General features: G+C 44.4%; 1 protein-coding gene across 11 annotated transcripts in view; it reads right to left on the reverse strand.

Moving 5' to 3' along the window:
• The window catches only part of ADAMTSL1 (ADAMTS like 1), a 708,340-nt gene extending 680,892 nt beyond the window's left edge, over positions 1-27,448 (reverse strand). For 6 of the 11 annotated variants that reach the window (XR_012904618.2, XM_089779187.1, XM_075931513.2 and 3 more), the window contains exon 1: positions 26,938-27,448. Coding sequence is in view for 10 of the 11 variants with exons in the window: in XM_089779187.1 (XP_089635313.1) it covers positions 26,938-27,021 (84 nt within the window). In the remaining variant the exon portion in view is untranslated. The remainder of the gene's footprint in view (positions 1-26,937) is intronic. The other 5 variants (XM_089779188.1, XM_075931516.2, XM_075931515.2 and 2 more) reach the window with 1 other exon arrangement.
• Between the last annotated feature and the right edge of the window lie 438 nt (positions 27,449-27,886).

Raw genomic sequence — 27,886 nt, forward strand, 5'->3', positions numbered from 1 at the left:
TGGGCGGGGTAGATCGGGGGGCCAGCAGAAGCAGGGCTGTTGGGGGGCATGAGGTCAGGGGATAGTGGGGCTGGATGGGGAAGCAGGGCTGGATGGGGAAGCAGGGCTGGACGGGGAGTACTGGCCACTGGAAGCAGGGCTGGACAGGACAGTGGGACCGTCTGGGGGGAGATCGGGAGGGGAAGTGGGGGAGAACCAGCCAGCCAGGAGGGGGTTGAGGGAAGTAGAGCACAAGTGAGTCCAGCCCCAGGGATTCCATTTTGCACCCCCCCCCCCCCCACCCACCCACACACACCCTCCACCACCCTTAAGTAGTTGCCAACTATCTGACTGGTAGACACACTCATGCAGCCTGAGCACATCCACCAGCCAGGCAGTTCACAACTACAAACTGATATACCTAATAATAATAAAACTTACCTAATGAGAAAATACCAGACATTTTATATGTCCGGTATTTTCTCAATTTGTTTCCTAGACAAAAGCCTCAAATACCGGACTGTCTGGTACAAAACCACACACCTGGCAACCCTACCCCTCCTTGTACCCTCCCTTCTAGTCAGATACCCTACCCCCAATCTGCTCCTGCTTCTGCCTCCCGGAGTGCCTGCACAGCACCAGGTCCACCAAGGCCTGGGTTGGGTGGAGAATGCAGCTAGGTGAAACAGTTATAATTTAATTCATTTTTCATTCTTTTTTTAAAAACACATTTATATTTTTGGGCTGCAAAAAACAGTACTAAAAAAACGGGTTCCAACTAAAGTAAAAAGTTTGGGAAACCCTGGTCTAGTCAGCTTTCTGTCCATCTTACAGTCCATTTATCTAATCCATATTTCCTTAACTTGCTGGCAAGAATATTGTGGGTGACCATATCAAAAGCTTTGCTAAAGCTGGCATTGGGGGCTTTGGGAAGACCAGAAACAACTATTTTCAATAGTCATTATTTGCTTAATGAAGCTACAAATATGCAAATGAATATTACCAGTCCTCAAAACCTTGTGAATGGATTTACTGGTCCCTGTGTCAAAAAGTTTGGGAACCCCTGATGTACAGCATAGTGAGATTCCAATGAGTGAGAATTCTTTAGACATGTATTCCCAAATATCCCTTGAACAGACTAAATGGAAGAGAGTACTAGACATCAAGTTTTCTTCCTGATTAAAACATATCACTACTTTCCTTACTGATCTAGACAATTACAGTTTAGTACAAATCTTAGCATATAACATGCCTTTATAGCTAGGCTAGTACACATATAAAAGTGTAAGTAACTGCTTCTGCTCCAATTTACCTTTCATACCTGATTTAATATCATAAATAAATACGCGTGAACAAGCTCTCTTACTCAATGTTTTTGTAAGCTGTCATTTAATATCTTGTAATATCACACACCCTTAAACAGCATAATAAAAAGAGGACAATGTCCATCAGATTTAATAGATGCAAGAGATGAAATGGCATATGTCAAATAATTGCTATGATTCAAAGATCTGTAGTTTTTATTTGTCAGCGCTGTTTAAAAACAAACTCACACTGCACCACTGCATAGCCCCCTTCAGAGGATTATAATCCTTATTAAAGAGGTTGGCTAGATTAAACCCATTTCCTCAAAACCTTTTTTTACCATAGAAGACGTATCCATGATAATTACAGAAATGTTTTGTCAGATCTGATGTGAATAATCTGACAGAAGAACAAGCCCTTTATAGCTGTCTCCCACTTGAGTCCCAAGCGTATTGATGCTACAAGATGACTCTTCCTACTATATGCCAATGTATGTTAATCTGAGCTAACTTTAGCCTTGTTTAAATGTAAACCACTTCGGGGACATTAACATGTCCAAAAATAGAAAAGCTATTTAGACTTGTTCTGAAACAGAATTTAAATACAGAAGGATCCTTGTGATTCTATGTATTCACAGGGTCTCCTGTCCTGGCTTGGGGGGGGACAGTGGGAACTGCAGCACCCAGTACTCATTAATTTCACTATTTACCATGCATGGAAGGGTTTCCTACAAATGTGCATTGTTGGTAATAATGAGGAGTAAGTAACACTTGGTTTTGTCCAGCCTACTTAAGGCATCTCAGTTTGAATCTCCTTTAAAGTATGTTTGCTACAAACACAGTAAGGGAACCACTCCCCCCCCCCCTTTTTTTAGTAGTAGACAAAAGCAAAACCTGTGTTTGTCCTACAGCCTGAAATTGATTGATTTTTTTTTTAAAGCTATGGCTTTTAAAATAGAAAAACACCGTAATTAGTATTTTATTTTTAGGTTTACAAGGAATTTGCTCTTAGACCTTTAACAACAATGCAGAATAGCATGGATGAAGCATCAGGGAATCCCAAAGCTTATACTAGTGAAACTCAAGGACAAAACAAAAGAGTCTATGATTAAAGCAACCACACAAACAACTCCAGTTCCTCTATGGTCACCACCACATCAAGCCCTGAGGAAAGAGAGTAACCATGCACATTCACCAACCCAGAGCATGCACTTTCAGATTGAGAATTAAAAAAACCACCCCACAAACAAGGACTAGAACGACCCCTACTCCCAGCACAATAAGCCTGGCACAGCTCTTCAGTATTCTAGTATTTGGGAAAAATAGGCAGCTTCATTCAGAAGCTGATAGATGCTGTAACCTCAGGGGTTCGAAAAGAAACGAGGACTGGAAATTACATCAAACATGCAAAAGCTCTTGTAGGTGACTTTTTGAAAAAATGCTTCGATTTTTTTCAGAGGGTGTCTTTGAGCACTGGTGGAAAGGGGCTTGGGTACACATTGACTAAGGTGGGAACAAAAGAGAAGGAACATCATTTAGGGGTTAAATAGATGGCTGCCAAAAAGTTCCAAACAAAGGTCACTGTACTATGTTTTTAAAAGGTTAAATAGGTGATGAAGGGGCAGGAGGAAGAGATGGTCCTTATTGGAAGTTCTCAAACTGGATTATCTGGAACCTGTGTGGTGACAAGCGATTCCTATACAGAATCTGATTTAGAAAATGCCCCAAAAGGCATTCTAGATAGGTACCCATTTACTTATGATTCTTGTGGTGGCCTTTGAAACCCTGAAAATGCAAATGCAGACTCCCAAACAGAGGCATATATAGATTATGTGAGAAGCTGGCAACAGGAATTAACTAGATTGGGGGGTTTGAGGTATTTGGGATAATGCTGTTGTGTCATTCTTGAGTGAATAAATTTGGTTCAGCAGGTCACTGAAGCCATATACAGGGGGATACAGATGGTTGTTGATAACTGTAGGGTAGCCCCTGACGATTATGTTCAGTTACATTTAAAGAGCTGTAATTTAACTTACTCTTTCTTTTCTGTAAGAATAACTAGGAATTAGCTGTCTGCTGCGGATTTCTTAAAAAAAAAAAATCAAACCTCAAAATTGTTACAGAGCAATAGAGAGGTGCATGTTGATGGGATGTCCTGCCTCATTGCAATGGTTGTAAAAAACATGGGCAAGGGTAGCCATAAAGTTTTAAAATCAACACTTAACAGTCAACCTGTCCATAAAAAGAGACAGTGTTTAGTAGACCTGATGTACACGGACACCATTCTGTGTTTTGTGGCTGGGCTCTTAGCAGTCAAGTTTGACTGTAAACCTACAGATGTGGAATTGTTATAGGGAGTGAGAAAGTTCTATGAAGAACTGGGGTGATCAGATAAAAAAAAATATGCTCAGCAACATAGCGGTGTTTGAGCAGCATTTAGGAGTCTGTCTTTAAGAACCTTCATCAGCAAAAAGTTCCAGAACTACACATTCATAGCATACAATTCCGAAGGTTACAAAGCATACTTCATTATACACAGTTACTGAAGAAAATGATGTACACAGAACTGATCATTCAGCGTAAGAAACTAGTATGTGTGGAAGTTAACGCCCTGGACTTTTGTTATACAGGCTTTTTAAACTTCTTGTCTATGAAACTTAGCAAGCTCCTGCAGGCAATGGAGTTCGAAGGTTGCAAAAGATATTTTCCACATATTAACACTGCGAAAAAAATTACCTAGGGCCTATGCCGGGTGTGGAGCACTGTGGTATAGATATTATGATGCCCAGGGAGAAAAGCAGAATTTCTTGACTGAAATTCAACTTATCAGGAGAACCGATATGAGATCTGACTTACAGAAAAAGCTCACATATATGGTCAGCAAGATGTCAACATTTTGAGACACGCCTGTGTCCTGTACTGAGAAGAGATCATGAAAATGGCAGAGCTGGGAGCTATAGCAGAGAGAAGCCCGTGTAAATTCAGAGGTAAAACGGAATAGATCATTTCCCTGGTACATAATGCTGGCATCTGTCCACGTGGCGAGGTATGGGTTTATATTTTTGTAGTCTATCATAGCTCGTCTCCCTCCACATAGCTATCACAGGCTGAAAAAGACATTCAAATCCATCTCTTCACAGGCGGTTGTATCTCTCTCACAAAAGCAAATACAGATACAAATGCTTTATAGGGTAGGGAATAACTAACAGACCCCTACTTTCTAGATGGCTTCATTATCACTGAAGGGCATTATCACAGCCATTGAATTTCCATAGCTATGTCACCTGTTATTGAGACAGCTTTTGGGTTTCTTCATTACAAGATAAATATCTCTATCAATTTGCTTTTGACAATGATGGTTTGTTTCCTACCAGTAAAGTAAACGATTATCATAGATGATGTAATGAACTCCACTTGTGAAAGTGATGAAAATGAGAAAGCTTGTACCAAGTATGTACATCACAGGAACTTGAGCATTGTGCATGTAGTAAAGAAAATATTTTGTCGGGGGGGATGGGGAGGGGGGGGGAAAGAGTTGAACAATTAACCCACACGAAATACATGGTTCTGTTCAAAAACTGCAGGGATGAAATACAAATTGCTAAACTCACTCAGGAACTGTACCCCGACAAGTTACAATTTGGATACACAAAAAACAAGTTAAAAATCACTTAGGAAAGTTAGATGTCAGCAAGTCACCAGGTCCTGATGAAATGCATCCCAGGATACTCAATGAGCTGATAGAGCAGGTATCTGAGCCTTTAGCTATGATTTTTGAAAAATCATGGCAGACAGGGGAGATTCCAGAAGACTGGAAAAGGGCAAATATTGTGCCCATCTATAAAAAGGGGAATAAGAACAACCCAGGAAACTACAGACCGGTCAGTTTAACGTCTGTCCCAGGAAAGATAATGGAGCAGGTAATTAAGGAAATCATATGCAAACACTTGGGAAGTAATAAAGTGATAGGGAATAGCCAGCATGGGTTTGTGAAGAACAAGTCATGCCAAACTAATCTGATAGCTTTCTTTGATAGGATAACGAGCCTTGTGGATAAGGGAGAAGCGGTGGATGTCATATACCTAGACTTTAGTAAGGCATTTGATACGGTCTCGCATGATATTCTTATTGATAAACTAGGCAAATATAACTTAGATAGGGCCACGATAAGGTGGGTGCATAATTGGCTGGATAACCGTAGTCAGAGAGTTGTTGTTAACGGTGCTAAATCCTGCTGGAAAGGGATAACAAGTGGAGTTCCGCAAGGGTCTGTTTTGGGATCCGTACTGTTCAATATCTTCATCAATGATGTAGATATTGGGATAGAGAGTACGCTTATTAAGTTTGCAGATGACACCAAACTGGGTGGGGTTGCGACTTCTTTGGAGGATAGGGACATAATTCAAAATGACCTTAGCAAGTTAGAGAAATGGTCAGAGGTAAACAGGATGAGGTTTAATAAAGAGAAATGCAAAGTGCTCCACTTAGGAAGGAACAATCAGTTCCATACATACAAGATGGGAAGCAACTGTCTAGGAAGGAGCATGGCAGAAAGGGATCTAGGGGTCATAGTGGACCACAAGTTGAATATGAGTCAACAGTGTGATGCTGTTGCAAAAAAAGCAAATATGATTCTAGGTTGTATCAACAGGTGTGTTGTAAGCAAAACTCGTGCAGTCATTCTGCCGCTCTACTCTGCACTAGTTAGGCCTCCGCTAGAGTACTGTGTCCCGTTCTGGGCGCCACATTTCAAGAAAGATGTGGAGAAATTGGAAAGGGTACAGAGAAAAGCGACAAGAATGATTAAAGGCCTAGAGAACATGACCTATGAAGCCAGGCTTCATGAACTGGGCTTGTTTAGTTTGGAAAAAAGAAGATTAAGGGGGGACATGATAGCGGTTTTCAAATATCTAAAAGGGTGTCACAAGGAGGAAGGAGAAAGTTTATTCCTCTTGGTTTCTGAGGACAGGACAAGGAATAATGGGCTTAAAGTGCAGCAGGGGAGGTTTAGATTGGACATTAGGAAAAAATTCCTAACTGTCAGGGTGGTCAAATATTGGAATAAATTGCCAAGGGAGGTGGTGGAATCTCCCTCTCTGGAGATATTTAAGAACAGGTTAGCTAGACATCTGTCAGGGATGGTGTAGACGGAGCTTGGTCCTGCCTTGAGAGCGGGGGGCTGGACTCGATGACCTCTCGAGGTCCCTTCCAGTCCTATTATTCTATGAATTCTTACTAGAAGGTGTTGAGGATGCTACCAAAAGACTTTGTGGCTATGTGGGGATGTATTTAAATGCCTCTACACCTGAAGCTTATAGATGAAGAACTAGTCCTTTTTCCCCCAAACTGGCTGCAGTTTATACTTTTAAAAGAATATAGCAGTCAACTGACTATATATATATAAAAAAGATGAATTGACAGATCCTTTTTAAAGGCCTGGGCTGCTGACCAAAAACACGCCTAGCTGCGTGAAGAGAAACCAAGCCCTTTTAAAATTGCTTAGCAAGTCATCCCCATGGCAAAGGAAGGCTATACCATGTTCAACCTCTGACGATTTAGTAGCAACCATCTCAGAAGTAGCACTCAATGCCTGAAAAGAAAATGTGCCTTTGACACAGAATCAAATGTCTGTGCTGAAAAAGATGCATGCTTATAAAAAAGTGTGTGTAATAAAAGGGTCTCACTTAAAAGAAAAACACCTGGCGGAGCAGTCTGGGGGTTTAATCGGACCTCTTAAGTTTTGCTCTCCCTCCTGATACCAGGGCTTTTTGACTAATTGATAATAGAATATGCGGAAAAGATGTACAGTACCTGGTGTCCATTGAGGGGAAATATCAGAACAACCACAACTCACTTACTGGATGCTGAAATGAAGTCTGTTCTTCAAAGGACTGATTTAGCTGAATATAAAAAGGCTAAGCTTAACATTAGTGACATAATTCAAAGGTACTTAACATACATGAAGCAGAGCAATGCGGATAAAGAGAAAAGAAGCTCTGTTCCTGTTCCAGCAGAAACAGACATGACTAGCAAACTCCCAGAAACACCAAAGCCTTCCGACTCCATAGCTGAGAATATGTGGAGTAATATGATTAAGCATTAAAAGAAAAATTATTAGTATTGCAAAATAATCTAAGCTAGCATAAAAATATCTCTTTGTGGAACAATAAAAGGTTAGTGGTTTTATAACATGCTCAGTTTAGTCAGGGCTATCACCCAGACACATTCTGTTCCTAGCAGATATGTACCAAAAGGATGGGATGTGTTAATGAATGCCATGGCAGAACTGAATGTACCTACCATGGGCAATATGCCTAGAGGTCTTTTGGAACACCTGAAGGCCTTGATCACCGACATCATAGTTGATCAAGAAACACTGACCTCTTTTTTGGCCTTCTAAAAGAGGAAAATTGGCTGAGAGATCCAAACAGCTCAGTTTGTGATGTTTTTCCACCATCTGAAAATAAATTTTAAAACTGGGAATGTTTTGCTTTAAACAAACACTTCTATGCTTAAAAAAAAACCTTGTGTGTATTTTTTCCTAAATTAATCATTGTTTTTAACAATGAAAACAAAAGCCCAACATTGATGGCCTTTAAAACCCTCACCTGGGGTGATTTATTGAAATCATGTGGCTAGGAAAGTCATTGCAGGATACACATCTGGGTTTGTTGAAACAAGTTTTGAGAGAAGACGGGCATGCCTGAGAATTTAAATTTTTACAAAATTCTTTCATCTATGTAAAACAGGACAGCAGAAAAATGTGTGACAAGGATGTCATTCCTGTAAGGGAGCACCAATTCTATGAAGGCTATGTCTGGGTTACAGTTGTGACTTTAGCTTATGAAGCAGGATCTCCCAGCATGACATCCAACTGACTGAAAAAATAGATGCCCTGGGGTAATCACCTGGCCCACATCAGCATCCCTGGTGAGTTCCATCACCTTTTACAATCTTGCAACAAAGGTACAGTAGCATGTTGTTTCGATCCATATAATCTACGCCATTCCTTGCTACAAAACGATAGATAAGGGCATCCTCCGTAATGGATGACAGACGTAGATCCTCGATGTAGATCTGTTATGGGGCTGTTTGGAGCAAGTCTATTTCAGATTTGGTATACTCTTCAGACCCCCATGAACAAAAGCCAGATTGATTAAAATGCATCTCTTTTACCAGGTAGAGAGTGTTTTCTCTTTCACCCATGTTCTCTTGGATTTTCACTTCTAGATAGCCCTGCACAGCAAGCCTTGTGGAAGGTTTTGGGGGACCCATGTATCATGGGTACGATACATTTCTCTCTTCCTCCTTTTAAAGTGTACCTGCCTCAATCCTTCTTGTGCAGCTGTATTCCCCACCTTTTCCTGTGCTAACTAATCTCTAGCTTTGTTTTGAGCAGTGGCTTTTACGTGAAAGTTAATTATCTCTAGCCCCTTCCACAAAAACGGTATGGCTTTTCAAAGGGAGCAATGGAATATTACACCCACACTAGCCCCATACATCACATGGGCCCCAGAATATTCAAGGGCATATTCTGGGCTTTGTAATAGTTGCTGTAGATGGTGGGGTCACCACAATTTTTTAGTTTCACCATAGCACTTGGCTTTTTAAAAAAACTCACTCTCCCACAACACAGGTGCAACTTGTGCATAACCTTGCCAATTGAAATGAGAGGTTCCCATCTGCCTATTTCAATAGTGGTGGTGTTGATGTGCTGTTTACTGACAGGGTGTAATAAGGTTTATGACAAATGATGGTGACAAACATTGTTCCTTCCTCAGACAAGGACACATCATAATGAGGGACGGAAAAATTTCTCACAAACTAATGTCCGATTATATCTGTGTATAGATAGGAGTTGAAACTGCCTGTAATGCCTGCTGAGAAAGGCATTTCTTGGACTTTGCACTTGGGAGCCAAACCCAGAATATGAATGTGTTTTCCACTGGCAGGGAGTTAAATAAAATTGGTGGATTTAAGTCTAACTTTTCTACCCACAGAGTCATAGTCCATGACCACCTCAGGAGGACCAGGCTGACGAGCCATGGTACTGTTTATATGACCCAATAATATGGGTGTGGACAAGGAGTATTCTCATTGTAGGATGAAACTCCACCTCATAGCTCCAAATGTGATTCTGAAAGTTGATAGTGTTCCAGCTGTGCTGGTATTGTATTTCCACTAACCCCACCACTCAGGCACATGGGAGGATCAAAGGGCTAAATTGTATTATACAGTGTAAGCTGGTGTTTGGAAAATCCCCAGAGCTGGCATTGCTGGGCAAAGTGATGTAAAACCTACTAAGGCTCATTTTTCTTTGCAGGAGGAACAGTTAGTGTGTCTAAATGTCACACTGAGACACTTCCACCCACCTGTTAAATTTACTGGGCCACTCTAAACATTTCACTCTAGAACTTCTTCAATTCTGCAAATTGTCAGTCACATGTGGGGTTTATTTTTTCTAATTCTTCAGGGAAAAACCATTCAGTCACTGTCTCACCCTTGTAATCTTTTAATCAGTATACAGATCTCTGGCCTCTGGTTAAGGCTTCATCTACTATGAATCTCTCATCAGTAAACATTCATTCACACCTTTTTCAATAACTCCCTTTTCATTTAGGGGCAGCCTTACAGGGATCATATGACTCTTCAACCTGGCATCTGCCCAGTTTGGTCAAATCTGGTCTCAGGGTGGTCCTCTGTGGCCAAAAACCATCCCTATTGGTAGAGGATGATAGGAGGTGGTCTTGGAAAAGTCACATGACCCACTTCCTGACAGCACCCCACTCTAGAGCACCCCGTGATTGGTCAAATATGCTCTCAACTGGTCCTGCTGGGGCAAAACTCATCCCAATTGGTAGAGGCAATAGAAGGCATTGTAAGTGGGGTCTCATGACACCTTTTGCTTCCAGTCAGTGTCTATCTTGACCCCCCAGAAGTCATACTTCCAGGGAGAGGAGACTGAGGGATCAGACGTTACAGTCAATGTTTGACTGATGGTAGATTGTGGTTGACAGCTGTGCTTCTGTGGCACAATGGAACTCTTAAGAACAATAGTAAAGCTCATCCATGCAGGAGATGGAACCTTAGCCAGGTGTAGTCCCTGACTGTGCGATGAAAATCAACTTGCCCAAGAAATAGAGGGCCAGCACAAACCTCACTACTTTCCACTTCAAATGTAAGTCACATTTATTTGAGGTTGCCTTCTGTAACACACAGGCTACGTCTAGACTACAAGCATCTTTCGAAAGAGCGTCTAGACTGCAACCACTTCCTTCGAAAAAGCAAGCTGCTTTTTTCGAAAGAGCACCCATGCAGTCTGGATGCTCTCTTTTCAAAAAGCCCCATTTTCTTTCAAGAACGCCTTTTTTCAGAAGAGCACTTTCGAAAAAAGGTGTTCTTCCTCATAAAATGAGGTTTATTGTGGTTGAAAAAAAAAACCCCCGCTGTATTCTTTTCATTTAATTTTGAAAGAACTCTGTGGCAGTCCAGATGCAGGGGAAGTTTTTTTTGGAAAAAGGCCCCCTTTTTTGAAAAAAAACCTGTAGTCTAGAAACACCCACACAGAGCAGCAGATCTATTTATTTTTAAAAACATGCTACCTAAACAAGACACCCTACTGTGCATGCTTCTCCCTTGGGACAGATGTTTTATCAGCTTGCTCAGAACACTAATAGAAACCCCCTCCCAAGTCATCCCATTTATCATTTTTATCTGCCTTGGGTCTCCTATACCTTCTACGTGTGCCAATAGAGATTTAGCCCAATTGTATCAACCTACCACCTTCCACAAGTACTGATTTCTCTTAAATAAAAGATTTTCTCCCCTTGATACCAGTTTCCTGCTCCATGATATATAGTGAAATGTTCTCAATTCGAAATGCTATGTTCTGTTTTACAAGGAGCACAAACTAGAAGCCAAAGTAAGAGGACATCTCAATATGGGATTCAACTAAGCAGAGGCCCTGTGTCTCAGAAAGCAGAACAGCGTGACAGTGACCTCTTTTCCAGAGGGCCAATGCATACTGCTGTCAGAGGGATGTGGTTCTTGTCTAGGGAAGTTTCACTGGAACACTGTAGCTTTTGTGTCTTGAAACAAACTGAACATGTGCACAAACAGGCATGCACATACTGCACAGACAGTGCACATTGATGAGTGCCCAAGAACAAACAAGATGGAACAATCTCTTAATAAAAATTTAAATAAAGCATGAGTTGGATAAAAATGCTTTCCTGCCTGCATGAAACCTCTACGAACTCTTTTGAACCTCCTATTGGTTTTTTTAAATACATATTAATTGTATGTCATTTCTGTTTGCACATAAGTCTCAGGAGTAGACATGTTAGTCTAACTTTAAAGAAACAGGTAGTTCTGTAGCACATTAGAAACTAACAAAAAATATATATAGAGAGAGAGAGAGAGAGAGAGAGAGAGAGAGAGAGAGAGAGAGAGAGAGAGAGAGAGAGAGAGAGAGAGAGAGAGAGAGAGAGAGAGAGAATCATGAGCTTTCGTGGCTGATCTGAGGAAGTGATTCTTGCCCATGCAAGCGATGATATGAGAGATAGACAGACATATATTGTTAGTCTCTTATGTGCTACATGACTACTCTATACTTAGCTCATGTCATCACAAGGATCTGCTACTTTAAGGCCCTCACCCATCTATAAAACAGGTAAAAGTAATGGTTCTTAACTTCACAAGGTGTTGCAAAAATATATATTCATAATTGTGAGACACTCATATCATGATAATGGAACAGTATGTAAGCTCTAGGACAAAAAGATGAATTCCACTTACTGCAATTCTAGTATGGCTGTATTACAATTCTGAATGTGTCCCCTATATCTATATCTATATATATATTTTCATTCATGGAAGAATATGGACCAGAGTTCCCTGAAAGTTGAGTGCTTGGGCAGCTACCCAGGAGAGATTCAAATGCCACCCAGATGAATTAGCAGAGCAGAGCCAGACGTATGTGTTTCTATTGACATTGCACATCTGTGCATGCCCCTGTGCACAAAACAAAATGTATTTCACATATGTATGGAAAAAATTAAAACTTCTGTTAATAGTTGTCATATTCAATGTTCCCTGTAAAAGACCATCTAGTGAGAGAAAAATTGATGACAAATAAAAACTTAATGCATACAAACTATGCAAATCGAACGTGATACAAGTGAAAACAAACATTTTACTGATTAATCGTCTAAACTACAGCACCAACCTTGGAGTCCACAGAAATTTGCTACTTTCATACAAAGGGCAGGATTCTGTCATATAATCAGTTATCAAGACCTTGGAGTGTTCCTCCCCAGCTATTACTGTTTAGGTACTTAGCATCTTTCAGGACTTGGCTATATATGGGGTAGATGAGAGCCATTTAAGTTAAAGGGTTGAGAGGTATAAAAGCTGACAGGAACTTGAAGAGGATCTCAGAAAGGTTTGGATCATGAAGTCTGAAAAGCAATTTCCCTCAGAGCAAACACTACCTTCAATAAATCATTCCAGTATGGTATAGAAACTTTATAGATAATTTACTAATTTACTTCATTTTAAGTGGCTTTCAAGGGTTTACCTGTGGAAAGACATCTGCCACTGAACAGAATCTGTAAATGCACTGTAAAATACACATAGGAAGCATTCTAACGATCAGCTGTCTCACAAAAAGCCAGGCAATATTCAGTGCCATTACCTAGGAGCTGAAGGTAAGAAGTAAAGAGGCAATAGAGTGAACGTACCAAATATGGGGCTCTTTCCAAGTTTTAGGGCTGTGTAGACTTTGTGCCCAATGCTGCAAACATTTAAGCATGTGTTTAACTTTACAAATATAACTGGTTTCATAGATGTTGCTGGGATCTTTCAGAGCAGACACTATACTCTCACACATTTGCAAGATCAGTGCCATAGTGATGGGGGGGGGAGAAGGATGGAGAGTTTAAGAGAAATTATTTGGAAATTAATTCCAAGGGTTGTTTTTTGGGGGGGGGGGGGGCATCTTTTTGCTTCATGTGACTAATCAATCACATCTTCTGCAGCTCACCCCTTTGGTGTTCTCTATATTCTATTCATATAGTAGGGCCACGGCCCTCCAGTCACGCTCTCTAATGTTATGCCCCTTTAAGCATTATGGAGTCTTTAATGTCTTCAGCTCACCAGCTCAGAAATATATGAAGGGGACAGGTCTTCCAGAGACTGGGTGGCTGAAGTCTGTGTCACCTTGTCTTTCCACAGATTTCATTTTAGTTCTGACACTTCCTTCATGGTCTAGTTTCCTTCCGTTTAGATTGTCTTCTAAGAGTTCTGCCCTTTTGTTGGGGCTTGCTGCCCAGAGGTGTTCCTTTCCCCATCACCTTACCACCATTCTCTAAGGTTACATCTACACTGCAGGCTCCTTGAGCAAGAATGGCCGTTCTTGCGCAAAAACTTGCAGAGCGTCTACACTGCACGTGCGTTCTTGCGTGAGTAAATTTACAATACAGCGTCAGAAAAGAGGGCTCCTTGCCGAAGAGTTATTCCTCTCCCCACCAGGAATAAGCCTTTTTGCACAAGAGCTCTTGCTCAAAAAGGCAGTGTGGACAGGCAACAGATTTCTTGCTCAAGAAACCCCTATGGCTAAAATAGCCATCAGAGCTTTCTTGCGCAAGAGCATCTACACTGCCATGGACACTCTTGTGCAAAAGCACATGGCAGTGTGGACCCACTCTTGTGCAAAACAGTTCTTGCGCAAGAAGCCTGCAGTGTAGACATAGCCTAAGGGTTTGTCTCCAATTGTTAGTAGATGGACATTATAAAGATGTAAGGACCAATTTAGTTGGCCACTGATGGCACCCCCGTTGACTTTGAGACTCCACTGGGTCACAAGGAGTAAGGAAATGCCACAGAAACTTGACACAAGGTTGACTCAAGCTACGCTATTCAATTGGAGTTGCGTATCTTAGATCAATTTTCTGCCTTAGTGTAAACCTGGTCTAAGCTTCCTCTCTTCACTCACTACCATTTCTCACACCTCCTCTTAATTCCAGCACTTCCTCCTCTTGAGTGCTCTCCACCTCTGAACCAAAAAAAGAGAATGCAATCAAAACAAGTTTCATCTAATGATGTTTTCATACATGGAAGTAAACCTGAGCCCCAGTTTTACTCAGAAATGGTTATCGTCACCACTCCCTAGGGATATAAGTGACTAGTTGACTACCTGATATGCACATGCTTATTGGGTAGTTGAGTAGTGACTCATCTAGTCACTCCCCCCGCCCCCCCCCCGCCCCCGCCAGAGAGAGGCAGCAGGGTGCGGGGGGGGGGGGGCGGGAGCAGGAACCTGTGCTGGGAGGAGCCAGCTTAAAAAACAGTTCCCTCCTACACCATCTGGAGCGGGGGAGGGTGCAGAGGAAGCAGAGGCATAGTGGGTGGGGGTGGAAACCAGGCACAAGCTGGGAATCAGCTGTTCTGGTTCACGCCCAGTCCCAGACACTGCACCTCTGCTTTTTTAATGTATTAAGAGCTTCCAGGCTCTTAATATATTTAGAAGGTAAAGGTGCTGTGGGGAGGGAGGGGGGCTGCTGCAACCTGCAGCTCTGCAGTTTCCCATTATGACTAATCAAGTAGTTGATGGAAATTCCATCGACTACTTGATTATCTGATTAAACACTATTTAACATCCCTACCACTCATATCCTTTTAGCTGAGCAAGAAACCAGGATGTTTGAAGTATTTCATGAAACTAGACCAGTTTTGCAAAAATGAGAACAAACATGAAAACTAGTCATTTTACAAATATGCTATCCATTTTCCTCACCAGTTGTTCTCCAGAATGAAATGTGAATTCATGTACATGTCTTCAGCTCTGTATTCCACACACGAACCAATCACAAAAGGTTATAGCAATAAACACCAATTTTTAACAAATCTAAGGAAATCATGATGTCATCCATCCATCCAAAGACTCTCTTCTGCCTAACTCTCCACCCTAGGACATAAGGCCAGATATTTATATGGAAAAAAGGGAGGGGTACTCTTCACAGTTATGTAGCATGACCCAGATGTTGGCCAGGCATTTTCTTTGGAAGTTAATACAGCTTAAAGCTAGACTGACTCCCCCACCTTCCTCTAAAAAATTAACGATGGAAATAAAAAGAGTATGTGCAGCCAAAATTGGCCCTCTATGGCTATCAGAAGTACAGAGAGGTAGTGAAATTCATTTAAATGAAGTCGGTCTTCTATGTCAGCTCTCCACAGAAAACAGACACCTGTGCAATCTAAAGAAAGGACTCTGCAGGCTGCATGTATTAGACACAATGGAGACATTATAATCACATCAAAAGCCACAAACAGGAAATTCAGTCCAATACAGTATACTCACATCATACATATAAAAGCACACACACAGCTAAATGAAATAATTATTGGCAATTTTGCATAAAGCCATTCACCCACTATTAAATGCCTCATTAAAAAATTTCACATTTATGTGGTTAGTTAAAGAAAGGATTTGCATGGAAATTCTGGAAACACTTTGTCAAATCAAAAGCAATAGCATCAAGCTAGATTCCATGACCCATATCTAAGACTGATGTAATGCAATCATCATTTACAATACGCACCCACATAAGACTGAACAAGCTGAAGTATGGATGCAAGAACAGGATTTGTTGTCCAATAATATCCATCAGAGAAATCAGAGGTGGGAAAGTCCTGTCAGACCATCCAGTCCTTCCCCCTGCCAATCCAGAATTCTTCCCTGCAGTGTATATGCTACTACTTCATGCAGTCTATATTCTAACAGGTTTAAAGCAATCAGTTTTCCACTACTGGCCTTAAAAGGGCTCCTCCAAAAGGTAACAGAGTTTAGTGTTTGAATCAAACCTTGATTTGTGTTACCTGAATTCCAAATGACACAAAAAACTTTCCAGTTTTAGAAAACCTGATAATGTGTGAGGGGATTTGGGGACTCTGTCTGTACAAGTTATGTATCCTGGCTAATTCTATGAAATTATTACTATGAAAATTGCTGTATCATGAATGCACCTCTGTACATAAATCCACTGTAATTGGGCAGGATTGTGTCACTTCTCTGCCAGATCAGAAATCAAGGTGTTCATTAGAACTCAGCCACCTATCTAAGGTAAAATACCTTGGAAAGACGGGTTTCCTAGAGCAATGGAAAAGATACTTCACCTTCTTGTTTGAAAGAGAGAAGGGGATGTGGATGTTACCAAAATAGGCCAAAGACAAGTGACCAGAGCAAAAGGTTATGAAAGGAACTACAGGAAATTTGGGCAGGAAAAGGGGAGAGGACTGACTGGGTAAGGAAGCTGACCTAGGAGAATGGCTCCATGTTTCAGTTGAGAAGTCATGTGGCTGCAGAAAAAGTATCCTGGATCTCACACAAGACACTATCCACAGCAATACAGAATACACTGGATTTGCGAGGAAAAAGAAGCAGGAAAAGGTATTTATTTTTGTATAGATGCATAGAATTCTCATGTGATTAAGTCAAGTGCAGCAAATAGGGTTGCCAGATGGTTGAAACAAAAATACCAAATACTCTTCCCCCCCCCCCCCAAAAAAAAAACACTGGGAAAAAATTGTTGGGGGGAGGGGGAAGAAGAGGAGGCAGGGGAAGAACAAAGTTGTTCAGAACAAAAAACAAAACAAAACAAAAAAAAGGAACTCCAAGGACTTAAGATAAAACAGCATTAAAACAACATGTCCTCTTTAAGAGTGAGTGCAGGGACAGGGGAGTAGTTGAACACTAAGATCCAGGGGAAGCATTGCTTCCCCTAGGTCTTTTGGCCAGCAGCCATTTCATGCCAGCAGCCTTGGGGAACCATGTAAGCATGGGGGCTGGGGTCAGGGGGCGTTGGGGATGTTGGGAGCCGAGGTGGCAATTGGAGGGAGAAGGCCAGGCGCTGAGTGTTTGTAGGGTTGCCAGGTGCCCAGCATTTTCGCCTCCTGGCCGGGGAAAAATTCAAAAAATACCAGACATCTCAAGTGTCCAGTATTTTCTGAACTTTTTTTTTTAAACCGGACAAAAAGCAAAAATACCGGACTGTCCAGGTGAACACGGGACACCTAGCAACCCTAGCAGCAAAGTGCAGGGCTTCCATACAAACTGTACTTTGTGGCCCTCTGAAGAGGTAACACTCAAAGGTGGGCTTCTGGGAAAAGGTATGCTTCAGCCAGATACCACTGAAGACATTTGGCCACCATAAGCAAAACGTCAGCGTGCTACTCCCATAGAGAGGGTTATCAAGTATGGTACAGTGGCCAGAGCTATACAATTCACTAGGCATGGTGGTGAGGTACAATGGGTAGAGTTTTTTAAAAATGGTTTCTCAAAGCAATCTGTCACCGTAGGTACCTGCCTACTTTGCCTAGAGATAGAGCAGCCCCTGCCTTAGTCCATGGAGAATCTGTGGGCCAAGCACCGATTTTAGGGTCTGGGCAGGGAACTGCGAAGTCTCTGAACACCAGAAGTTTGCCTAGGAATTCCAATACAGAAAAAAGTCCCTGGGCTCTGTTCAGACTAGGAATGTAAGCAACTAGTCGACTATGTGATAAGCATATGCTTATTGGGTAGTCGACCAGTCACTCAACTACTCGCTTCCCCACCCCTTGCCAGGTCCCTCCAGCACTCTCTCTGGGGAGTAAAAAAAAAGGCAGAGGTGTAGTGGGAGACCAGGCACGAGCTGGGAATCAGATGATTCCCAGATTGCTCCTGGTCCACCCAGCTCTGCATCTGCTTTTTTAAGGTCTTAAAGAGACAGCAGGCTCTTAATACATTTAAAAAGCAAAGATGCAGAAAGCAGAATCAGGAGCGATCAAGGAAACAGCTGTCCCCGCTCACACCAGGTCCCCCAGATATGCCCCTACCTTTTAAATGCATTAAGAGCCTAGGGTCTGCTAATAGATTAAAAAGGCAGAGCTGCAGCAGGGTTAGCTCCCAGGCCATGAGCTAACCTTGCTGTGGCTCTGCCGTTTACCCCTTATCGACCAATCGAGTAGTCAATGGAAATTCCATTGACTGCTCAATTAGCTGATTACCCACAATTTTACATCCCTAGTTCAAACTCAAGAAGCTTAAAGTTCATGGGATCCAGCAGGTTGATCCCCTCAGCCATCTGGTGAGCTGTCCACAGGGGAAACCTACCCAGATCTGCTGTGTCAAATCCAAATACGAAACTACTAGAAGATTTACCCCATGTTGCTCTGGTACTTAATATTTTGCTGTTTGGAAAATAAAATGAAAATGTACGTGCTTCATTTAAATCATTTTTCTAGGATAGGGCTGGGAATGAGGAGTTCAATATGCAGGCTGCCCTGGGGGAGACAACTACCCCAGCCCTCTCTTAGCACAGCAGCTTGCATCCAGGTGAGAAGCACCTCTCTATGTCTGCTGGAGCTCCAGCAGGCACTTCTACGCCTGCTGTGCATGTACCCCAGAGCTGGGGCAGGTCCAGGTCCAGGAATGCAGCAAATTGTATGTCTTCCCCTCGCTCTGATGAAGAGGAAAAGCCAGCAATTTTCCTGTATGAGTTGCAGTGGAAGGTTCAGGGCTGGAGCAGTTACAGACACGGGTGTATGCCCTCAGCTGGCCCCTTTCTCCTGCCTGGTGATTCTTCTCTCTCTTCAGTATGAGAAGCAATCCCATTCCAGGCACATCCCATTGTCCTGGCACAACCAAACCTTTACCCTGCTTTAAGAGGAAGCTGTATAGTCAATTTGGTGAGCCTAGCTCTTACTGTTTAGGAGGAGCTGTTGAACAAATAGACACAGTCTCACTCACTCAAACATATAGTAGTTTTTTCTAGGCAAGTTAAGGTTCTCAAAGCAGACCTTCCTAGTATATTTCCTAAAGATTCCACTATGGATTCTGGACAGACTTTACAGACACATTCTTCTGATATGATCACATTTCACTTAGATAAGGTATTCTTCACTGACTGTTGTAAGCTAATGATGTATCATTGCTATGTGCTGTTAAAGACATGTCATATTTCACATTAGAAATAACTGCATTTCAGATGTGCAAAGTACTTCAAAAAACACAACAAAGGAGCAAGGCTGGCCCATAGCATTTCGGCACCTGTGGCGGGGAGCTCAAATGACACCCCCATACACCCTCACGCGGGCCAAAACTTTGAAAGCTCTCTTGTGCCCTCCTTCTCCAGCACAGCACTCCACCATCTCTGTGCATCTAGAGCAGAGAGAATACATCTGCACCAGCAGCAAACACAATTTTCTACCTGGGTCCTAGTGGCACCCTCCCCCCAGTCTGGCACCTGAGGCAGCTGCCTCAGTTCTCCTCATGGTAGGGCCAGCCCTGTAAAGGAGGTATATAAAACTCACTGATCTGTTCCATCCCTAAGCCCAGACAGTTGCTGGAAGAGTTTTGTCCTGGAACAGGCAAGCAAAATAGATCAGAGGATGAAGGAGCCTATACAAATAAGATACAGGATAGAATTTTACAGCATACATCCACAAATCCTGCCTATCATAAGAATCTGGTGAAAGAGGAGAAAGTTTGGCATGCTATATAGTCCATCTTTCACAAAGAATACAACTGGCACCTTGAGTAGTGGGGGAACTGAGGAGATGGATTGCACCCTCAGCAAGTTTGCAGATGACACTAAGCTAGGGGGAGAGGCAGATATGCTGCAGGGCAGGGATAGGGTCCAGAGTGACTTAGACAAATTGGAGGATTGGGCCACAAGAAATCTGATGAGTTTCAACAAGAACAAGTGCAGAGTCCTGCACTTGGGACAGAAGAATCCCAAGCATTGCTGGGGACCAAGCTGGGGACCAACCAGCTAAGTAGTAGTTCTGCAGAAAAGGGACCTGGGGATTACAGTGGATGAGAAGCTGGATAGTGTGCCCTTGTAGCCAAGAAGGCTAATGGCATATTAGGGTGTATTAGGAGGAGCATTGCCAGCAGATCCGGAGAAGTTATTATTCCCCTTTATTCGGCTCTGGTAAAGCCATATCTGGAGTAGTGTGTCCAGTTCTGGGCCCCCCACTACAAAAAGGATGTGGACGCATTGGAGAGGGTCCAGCGGACGGCAACCAAAATGATTAGGGGGCTGGAGCACATGACCTATGAGGAGAGGCTGAGGGAGTTGGGTCTGTTTAGTCTGCAGAAGCGAAGAGTGAGGGGGGATTTAATAGCAGCTTTCAACTTCCTGAAGGGAGGTTCCAAAGGGGATGGAGAAAGGCTGTTCTCAGTAGTGACAGATGGCAGAACAAAGAGCAATGGTCTCAAGTTGTGGTGGGAGAGGTCCAGGTTGGATATTAGGAAAAACTATTTCACTAGGAGGGTGGTGAAGCACTGGAATGGGTTGCCTAGGGAAGTAGTGGAGTCTCCATTTCTAGCGGTGTTTAAGTCTCAGCTTGACAAAGCTCTGGCTGGGTTGATTTAGTTGGGATTGGTCCTGCCTAGAGCAGAGGGCTGGACTTGATGACATTCTGAGGTCTCTTTCAGCTCTATGATTCTATTATTCTAACTAGGTTCTATTTAATTTTATTTGTATTTCCTCATGCAGTCTACACCTGGCATTTGACAGCTCTTGCAGTGACAGACAGCCTATCGTGAGGAGGGCTTGTCCCTATCCAAGGAACTGCAACTTTAAGGGCTACCAGTGTACCCTGATGCCGTTTCCCATCATGCTTGAAACCAGATGTAATGACAGAATGAGTAGAAGCTCTTGTTGAGGCCCATATAGAGATTTCTGCATAGAGTGAGCTGGACATACAGTTTGCTGGGACAGTTATGATCCAGAATGGAAGCATGGAAGAATTAGAGCTTATCAAAGAAGAGTCACCAGAATTTTGTGTGTGTGTGTGTAATTGACAAGACATTTTATTTCTTAATCTCATTCTATCAACTAGCTCCATTATTTTGCTGAAGCTTTTAAAATACTCCACCTGGGGCAGACATCCCTTATCAAAAGTTTCAGCACAGTCTGAATTTAGCAAAATGATAAGCAACTGTGAAAACAGAGTCTTATAATGGAAACTGTCAGACAACCTTAACAATGGTTAGTGCTCTTAGGACAGCCTACACTAGTGGAAGTCGTTCCCACCTCATCTCATAATATAACAAGATCCCAAACTGCTATACAGTTGTAACCCTTCTGCCGGGTAGGCCTGGCTGGGTTCAATATCTTGGGGTCTCTCTCACACAGAACCAGCTCGAGCCCCAACCCAGTAATCTGGGAAATTCACACACCCATGGGTACCTCTGAGAGGCAATGCTTCCCCACTCGCAAGCACTGAGTCTGAGTGTACGAAAGAAACATTTAATGAAGCAGAGAGAAGTCATACGGCATTAACTTGGGGGAAACACCACAAACAGAGTTCATAACCCAAACATGAGCTAAGTTCCTCCCCCCAGCCAAGAATCACCTGAAGTCCAAAGAGTCCGACACCCCAAAAGTCTCTGTCCCTGGTCCGTGCCACCCAGAGTCCCCAAGTTCACCCGCAGGGTTTCACCTCCCAACCTGGGTAGAAATGGGGGTGGCGGGATAGATAGGGAGCACCTTACGACACTCTGCCGTGCTCCACCAGCTGTCTCATCCCACGCCAACGGATGCTCCGCTGGGCGCCTGCCACCACTGCTCCTTGCCTGCTGCCACTCCGCACCATGCCGCTGATCACCGCTCCTCGCCTGCCACCACTCCTCGCCACGCCGCTGGTCACCACTCACGCTGCTGGTCACCTGCCGCCGCTCTGCGCCACATTACGCCACCAGCTACTCTGCTGGTCGCCGCCACTCCACTGGCTGCAATAGGTCTGGCTCTCAGCCAAACCAGTGATTTCAGCTCTCCATGATTTCAACTCTTTAGCCACCAGCTGGCCTGGCAAAGGAATCCAGCTTCTACTGGACTAGCAAAAAAAAAAAAAAACTCCTCAGGGAGTCTGCTTTAGGTCTGTCCTTAAATCAAAGGGGGAAAGGGGAAGGTTGGGCCAGTTTTATAGCTCACACCTGCAAGGTGTGAAGCAGGCTGACTCAAGCCCTTTAATCCTTCTGTCCAGCTCAGTTCACTCAACTCTGGAAGGGGGGAGGCTTTTTCCTCCAAGACCTCTAACCATGATGGTGGTGTCTCTCCTGCAAGCACTGGTGGCATGTTTTACAGTTCCCACATTTAGGGGTAGCATGATTAGTGACCCCCCACAACAGTCCCAAATTATTTACAATTCTCCACATTCCATTCCAATACTGACCCTCCATCAGCCCTGGCTGAATGTGATTTACATAGCCACACCTCGTATTCTCTCCTGAGCTGTATTTACATATCAATAGTTAACAGTTAATTACCTTGCAGAGCTAAACAATTGTAGTGGGCACACCCACCCCTCCTTTTAGCTGGCTGATAGCAAGCAGCAGTTCAGCCCCTGCTTACACAGTAAAGCTCAGAAAGAGATATCATCTATTAAAGGGGACAATGTCTAATTAGACTGTAAGCTTTTCACAGCAGGTAGCATCTTTTTGTTTGTACAAGCACCTTGCATAATGGAGCCTTGATCAAGATCAACAATACACATACATTAAATTAGCCTTACAAATACTAATGTTTTACAGCTACATTGCTTTGTAAAAAAAAAAGATATAAAAAAATCAAGAGGGAGGTTTTGATAGCTAAGTGCTGGCTGACTAGATAAACAATGAGATTGTTATCCTCATAGGATTCCTTCTCCAAGTTATTTTAGGAAATAGAAATTGTCTTTACAACATCCTATAATATGTTTTAGGGCTAAAGTAGTTTGACCTTTCAACCCCTGAATTGTAACATGAGCCTAGTAGTCAAAAGCATATTGACAAGTGGATTACCCGAATTAAAAACTAGGCCCAATTTTAAGTATGTTATTCTTCTGTGTAGAGTAATACAAATCAACAGATCCTTGGAGTCGATTAGCCTGAAGTAAATATACTATGGAAAGGCAGCAAAGTTAGATGAAAGCTGCATAGTAAAAGGATGTCCTTCACTTTCAAGAATAGCTTCCTATTTCACTTAGTTAATAGATAAAAATATCTAGAGCTTTAATAAGGATCTACAAATTGCGTACATTCAGTGCCTAGTACAAAGCAAAATACAGTCCCTGCAAAGAGCAACCCCATTAAAAAAGGGGATGAGAAAAACAGGAAGTAAAATAAGGCGCATAAAAATTAAGTGGCTTGTCCAAAGTCACATAGGGAGCCTGTGGCAGAGCCAAGAATTGAATCCAGATCTTGACTCCAGCACCATGACAGTAATGCTTTGACAAAGCTAAAGAGTCATTCTAGCTTCTTGTTCCTAAAAACCCCAGGAGTTAAAAATTGATTTTATTTTCTGTTACCTGACACTTCCAGCCTTAATTCCTGAAGGATTTTTTTAGACAATAAATAGTTTGATGTTATTTTCAAAACAATGTGGGGAAACAGAAGACTTTGTGTGTTGTCATGCTATGGTAAAGGTAATTCAATGATGTTCAAACCCTTGGTTCACAGTCAAGATTGCTTTTACGTTTAATGCAGAAAAATCCAGATATTTATGCATTATTCATGGAATGCTAAGAAACTGTAAACTGTTCAAGGCAGAGACTACCTTTTCATTGCCTGTGTGTTCCGCGTCTAGCACAATGGACCCTAATCTGCTCCCAAGACTCTGGCTATCATTTCACAAGGAAACAGCATCCTTGTGTTGAGGCGGCCCACAAGAAAAGTTGCCCACCAATGCAAACCATCCAAAAGTAAAATCCAAGACAGCCATACAGTAAAGAAGCAATGCCAGATTCTATATTGAAATTCATTTAGATAATGTAACAATGGAAATAGTAGAATTAAACATATAACAGCCAAAGAAAACTTTACTGCATTTCTGTTGCAGCTCTAACCCTCCCCTCTGTGACCTGTAGAACTGCTCCACACTCTTAGACAAGACTGGAACAATTGGGAGAAGGTGGATTGCAGAGGCGTAGCAAAGGTATTATGCTCCCAGGGCAAAGGCAACATTTGTGCACCCTCACGTCACCCTCCAGTTTGGGGCCGGGCCCCTGCACGCAGTAACCCGCAAGCGGAGATGGAGGAGGGTCAGGCTAGAGGTGGAGAGGCAGGGAGGAGGCTTCAGCCGGCGGCAGCAGGCGGAGGAGGAGCAGGTGAGCCGAGGGAGGACAGGGAGAGCAGAGGGGAACTAAATTGGCATCCCCCCAGCGTGGTGCCCAGGGGCAACTGCCCCCCCTCTATCTCCCTTCGCGATGCCACTTGCGGATTGCTCATGCAAAAGCAAGAAGTTACTTTGATACACCCCAAAGAAAAGTTGCTTTGAAAGCAGAGGAAAGTCGAGACCCAGATAAACTGAGTGAGAGCAGGTGTACAGCAGCAGCATAAGCAGGGACAGAGCCCAGTGCCAAGAGGCAGATGTGACTGGTCTAGGGGCAGGACTGAGGAGAGAGATAAGGGAGGGTAGGCAGAGTTCCACCAGGGAAATCAGGCTAATGTGGCTTGTACATCAGGGGCAGGGCTTACTTTGTGTCTCCAGACAAGTCTCTTCCAGCATTCATGTCCATATCACGGTGTAGTCTGAAGACATTTACCAAAGCAAGTCACAATGTAAGCTCTGTAAGTGAATCAATACTGTAATAACATTTTGCCCAAATGCACTTTCGTGACACACTTATGACCCAGTCCAGAGAGGATCATGTGTCTTCATCTATACTTCCCTTATTTTGTCTGTGACACTGTCACCTTCACAGAATCTTCAGTGTTATTTCTAAAGCCTGGAAAATAACCTATACCTTAAAACACAACCATTAAAGATTCACACACCCAGCCAAAAGTGATTTCATTAACTTTTTGTCCCATTAGCACTGAATGGAGATCCCCTCTATTTCTTCCCCTTGACTACATTCCCTGAAATAAAAGCTGGATCATACAGTGAATCCATGATTAAGCAAAGTAAACTCCTTTGCAGGGAATGCAAGTGGGTGTAAAGTATACTCATGAGAAACCTATTGACACAGCTCAGTTCAGTATACTGCTCTGAGAAAATAAAACACTCATTTGAAAACACAGACAGGATACTACCAAAGTTATTCTGTGTCTTGGAAACATTTCCTTCCCACAAGAGGATAAAAACCTGCACTCCTGACACTCAGCAAAGCTTAATAGTATGCAAACTTTTATTAGAATGACATTCCCATCCTCCCTTCCTGAGATTTATAAAACTAACCTCAGTTTGAGTTCCAAAGACTTTTGCTAGGAAAGCATGGCTGCAATACAAGGCCATTTATAAAATGCACAAGATCGGCCATCGCTGATGTTAGTTGTGGCTGGGTAGGCAGAGAATGGATAGGAATGCAGAGAGCAGTGGGATCACAGAATGGGATCTGTTTGGACACCAGAGTTTATTAGAACTGACTATTATTTCATCTGTGTATTCTGAGGGAGGCCTGTTGAGGACTGGGGAGCCATTGTGGCACCATACAGAGAATTTAATGTCTTTGGTACTGGGACTATCTCCAGCTAACTGCTGTCCTATACAGGTTCGTGTTTCACCTTCATCCAAGCATCAAGAAGAGTCCACCTTCCTGGTAATAAGCACCCTTATTACCAGTGACCACAGGTGGCTCATCAGTTTTCCCCATTGGGAGAAATGTGTTTACATTCTGGAGTTTGGCTTGGGAGGGTTTCCTGGTTTCTTTTAACAAGACACACAACATAGCAGCCAAACATTCCATAGACAAATACGAAACTCGTTAGCTGCATGTTCCCCTTTACTGCAGCGCTTCGTTTCCCCACAGCTGTTCCCTGCCGGACTCAGGTAATCTGCGACTGTTGAGCCAGAGCCCTCACCCCCCCCCCCCCCCAGCAGCGCCCCTCTTTGGCGGGATGAGCAGAGATCTGCTGTCCTCACAGCCACCCGCGTGCAAGTTTCCAGCCGCGCGGCGCGACTCCCACACTCGATAGGTGAGCCCCTTGTCCCTGTACAGGCCCTATAGCATGGCGCGTTGGAGAGGGTGGGCCCCCCTCGGGATATGGGTGCAGGGCGCGTTGGAGAGGGTGGGCCCCCCTCGGGATATGGGTGCAGGGCGCGTTGGAGAGGGTGGGCCCCCCTTGGGATATGGGTGCAGGGCGCGTGGGAGAGGGTGGGCCCCCCTTGGGATATGGGTGCAGGGCGCGTGGGAGAGGGTGGGCCCCCCTCGGGATATGGGTGCAGGGCGCGTGGGAGAGGGTGGGCCCCCCTTGGGATATGGGTGCAGGGTGCGAAAGGGGCGCTGCAGCCGTCCTGCCCCGGGAGGAGGCCAGGGCGCCCGAGGGGGTCTGGCGGTAACATGGGCTCCTTCAAAGCGGAGGGGCAGAGCCTGACCCGAGTTCTCCTGCGCCCGCCACCCCAGCCCGGAGGTGCCCGCGGAGCCCGCCAAGCGGCCGGGCTGGCAGCCGCTCCCTGCACACGCGGGGCTGCGGGCCGCGCTGGGGAGGAGCCCGAGTAGCAGCCCCGCGCGTAATGCCACCCGGCTGCCGGAGTCGAGCCGGCCACGCGGGAGCGCCCGCGGGCACCAGGGGCCGGACCCCCACCCCGCTCTTCCTCCCGCGCCGAGTCAGCAAGAGCCACCCCCGCCCGCGCGGTACCCGGGGCCAGCCGCCCGCGGGCGCTGCAAAGCAACTTGTCCCGTCTCTTACCTGCGCAGCCGAGTGCAGGAGCCACAGGGCGACTGAGAGGATGGGGGCCCGAGCCCGGCCGCGCTGCCCCCCTGGCGCTGCCATCCTCGCCCCCCGGGAGGGGGGGTCTGCCAGCAACCCCCCTCTCCTCAGCCCCCCTGCCTCAGTCTCTCCAGAGGCGCCGGGCGCTGCTGCTCCTGCTCACGCGCCAAGTGCCGCGGGGTCTCTCTGGGGCTGCCAAGGCTGGGTCTGTCCATGGGGCATGGGCTCGCGTGGGCTGCTCGTCCTGCCTCAGGAGGGCAGGGGGCTGGTGAAACGCTCGCTGTCAGGGCTGCTGGAAGGCGGGGAGCGGCAGACACCGCTCCGCCGCTGTGTTAATTTCAGGAGCTGAGCGCCTCGGACACATTGTTACTAAATTTATAAGTTTGCGGAGAGAGCGGGCGGCCGGCTGGGGAGGGACTGGCCCCACCTTGCGCGCCTTAAAGAGACACCGCTGCTTTCCCCCGGAGGGCTGGGGTTTTCCAAAAAGGCCCATAGTCACTCTACTTCACTTCACCCCCCCCCCCCCCAGTACCCTCATCTCGCTGGTCTACAGCTGCGCTGCCCACCCTGGTGCCTTTCTCACGGGATCCCCCTCCATGCCTAGCCAGAGGCTGTAGCGAGGGTTCCCACACCCTCGCCCGGAGCCGGTGGGGGTTCGGGTGGGAAAAGAAAGGATGCCAGGGGGGGAAATTCACCAGCCCTGGTGCATGAGAAGTGAGAAAATGCAGCTGGAATTTCCAGAGGGAAAACAGACTATATCGAAGCCAATATTTAACGAGAGGCTCCTTGTTGTAAATCTTTAGTTTGCGATTGATCCTCGGTCGCAACGTTCAACCAGGGTGAGTGGGTGGGAGGAAAAACAAGGAATTTAAAATCATACAGGGAATCATAGCCCAGGAAATTATTTCAGATTAGCTGATGCTTGGCG

This window comes from Pelodiscus sinensis, chromosome 6 (assembly GCF_052426305.1).
Source record: "Pelodiscus sinensis isolate ZL-2025 chromosome 6, ASM5242630v1, whole genome shotgun sequence".
Taxonomy (NCBI): Eukaryota; Metazoa; Chordata; order Testudines; family Trionychidae; genus Pelodiscus; species Pelodiscus sinensis.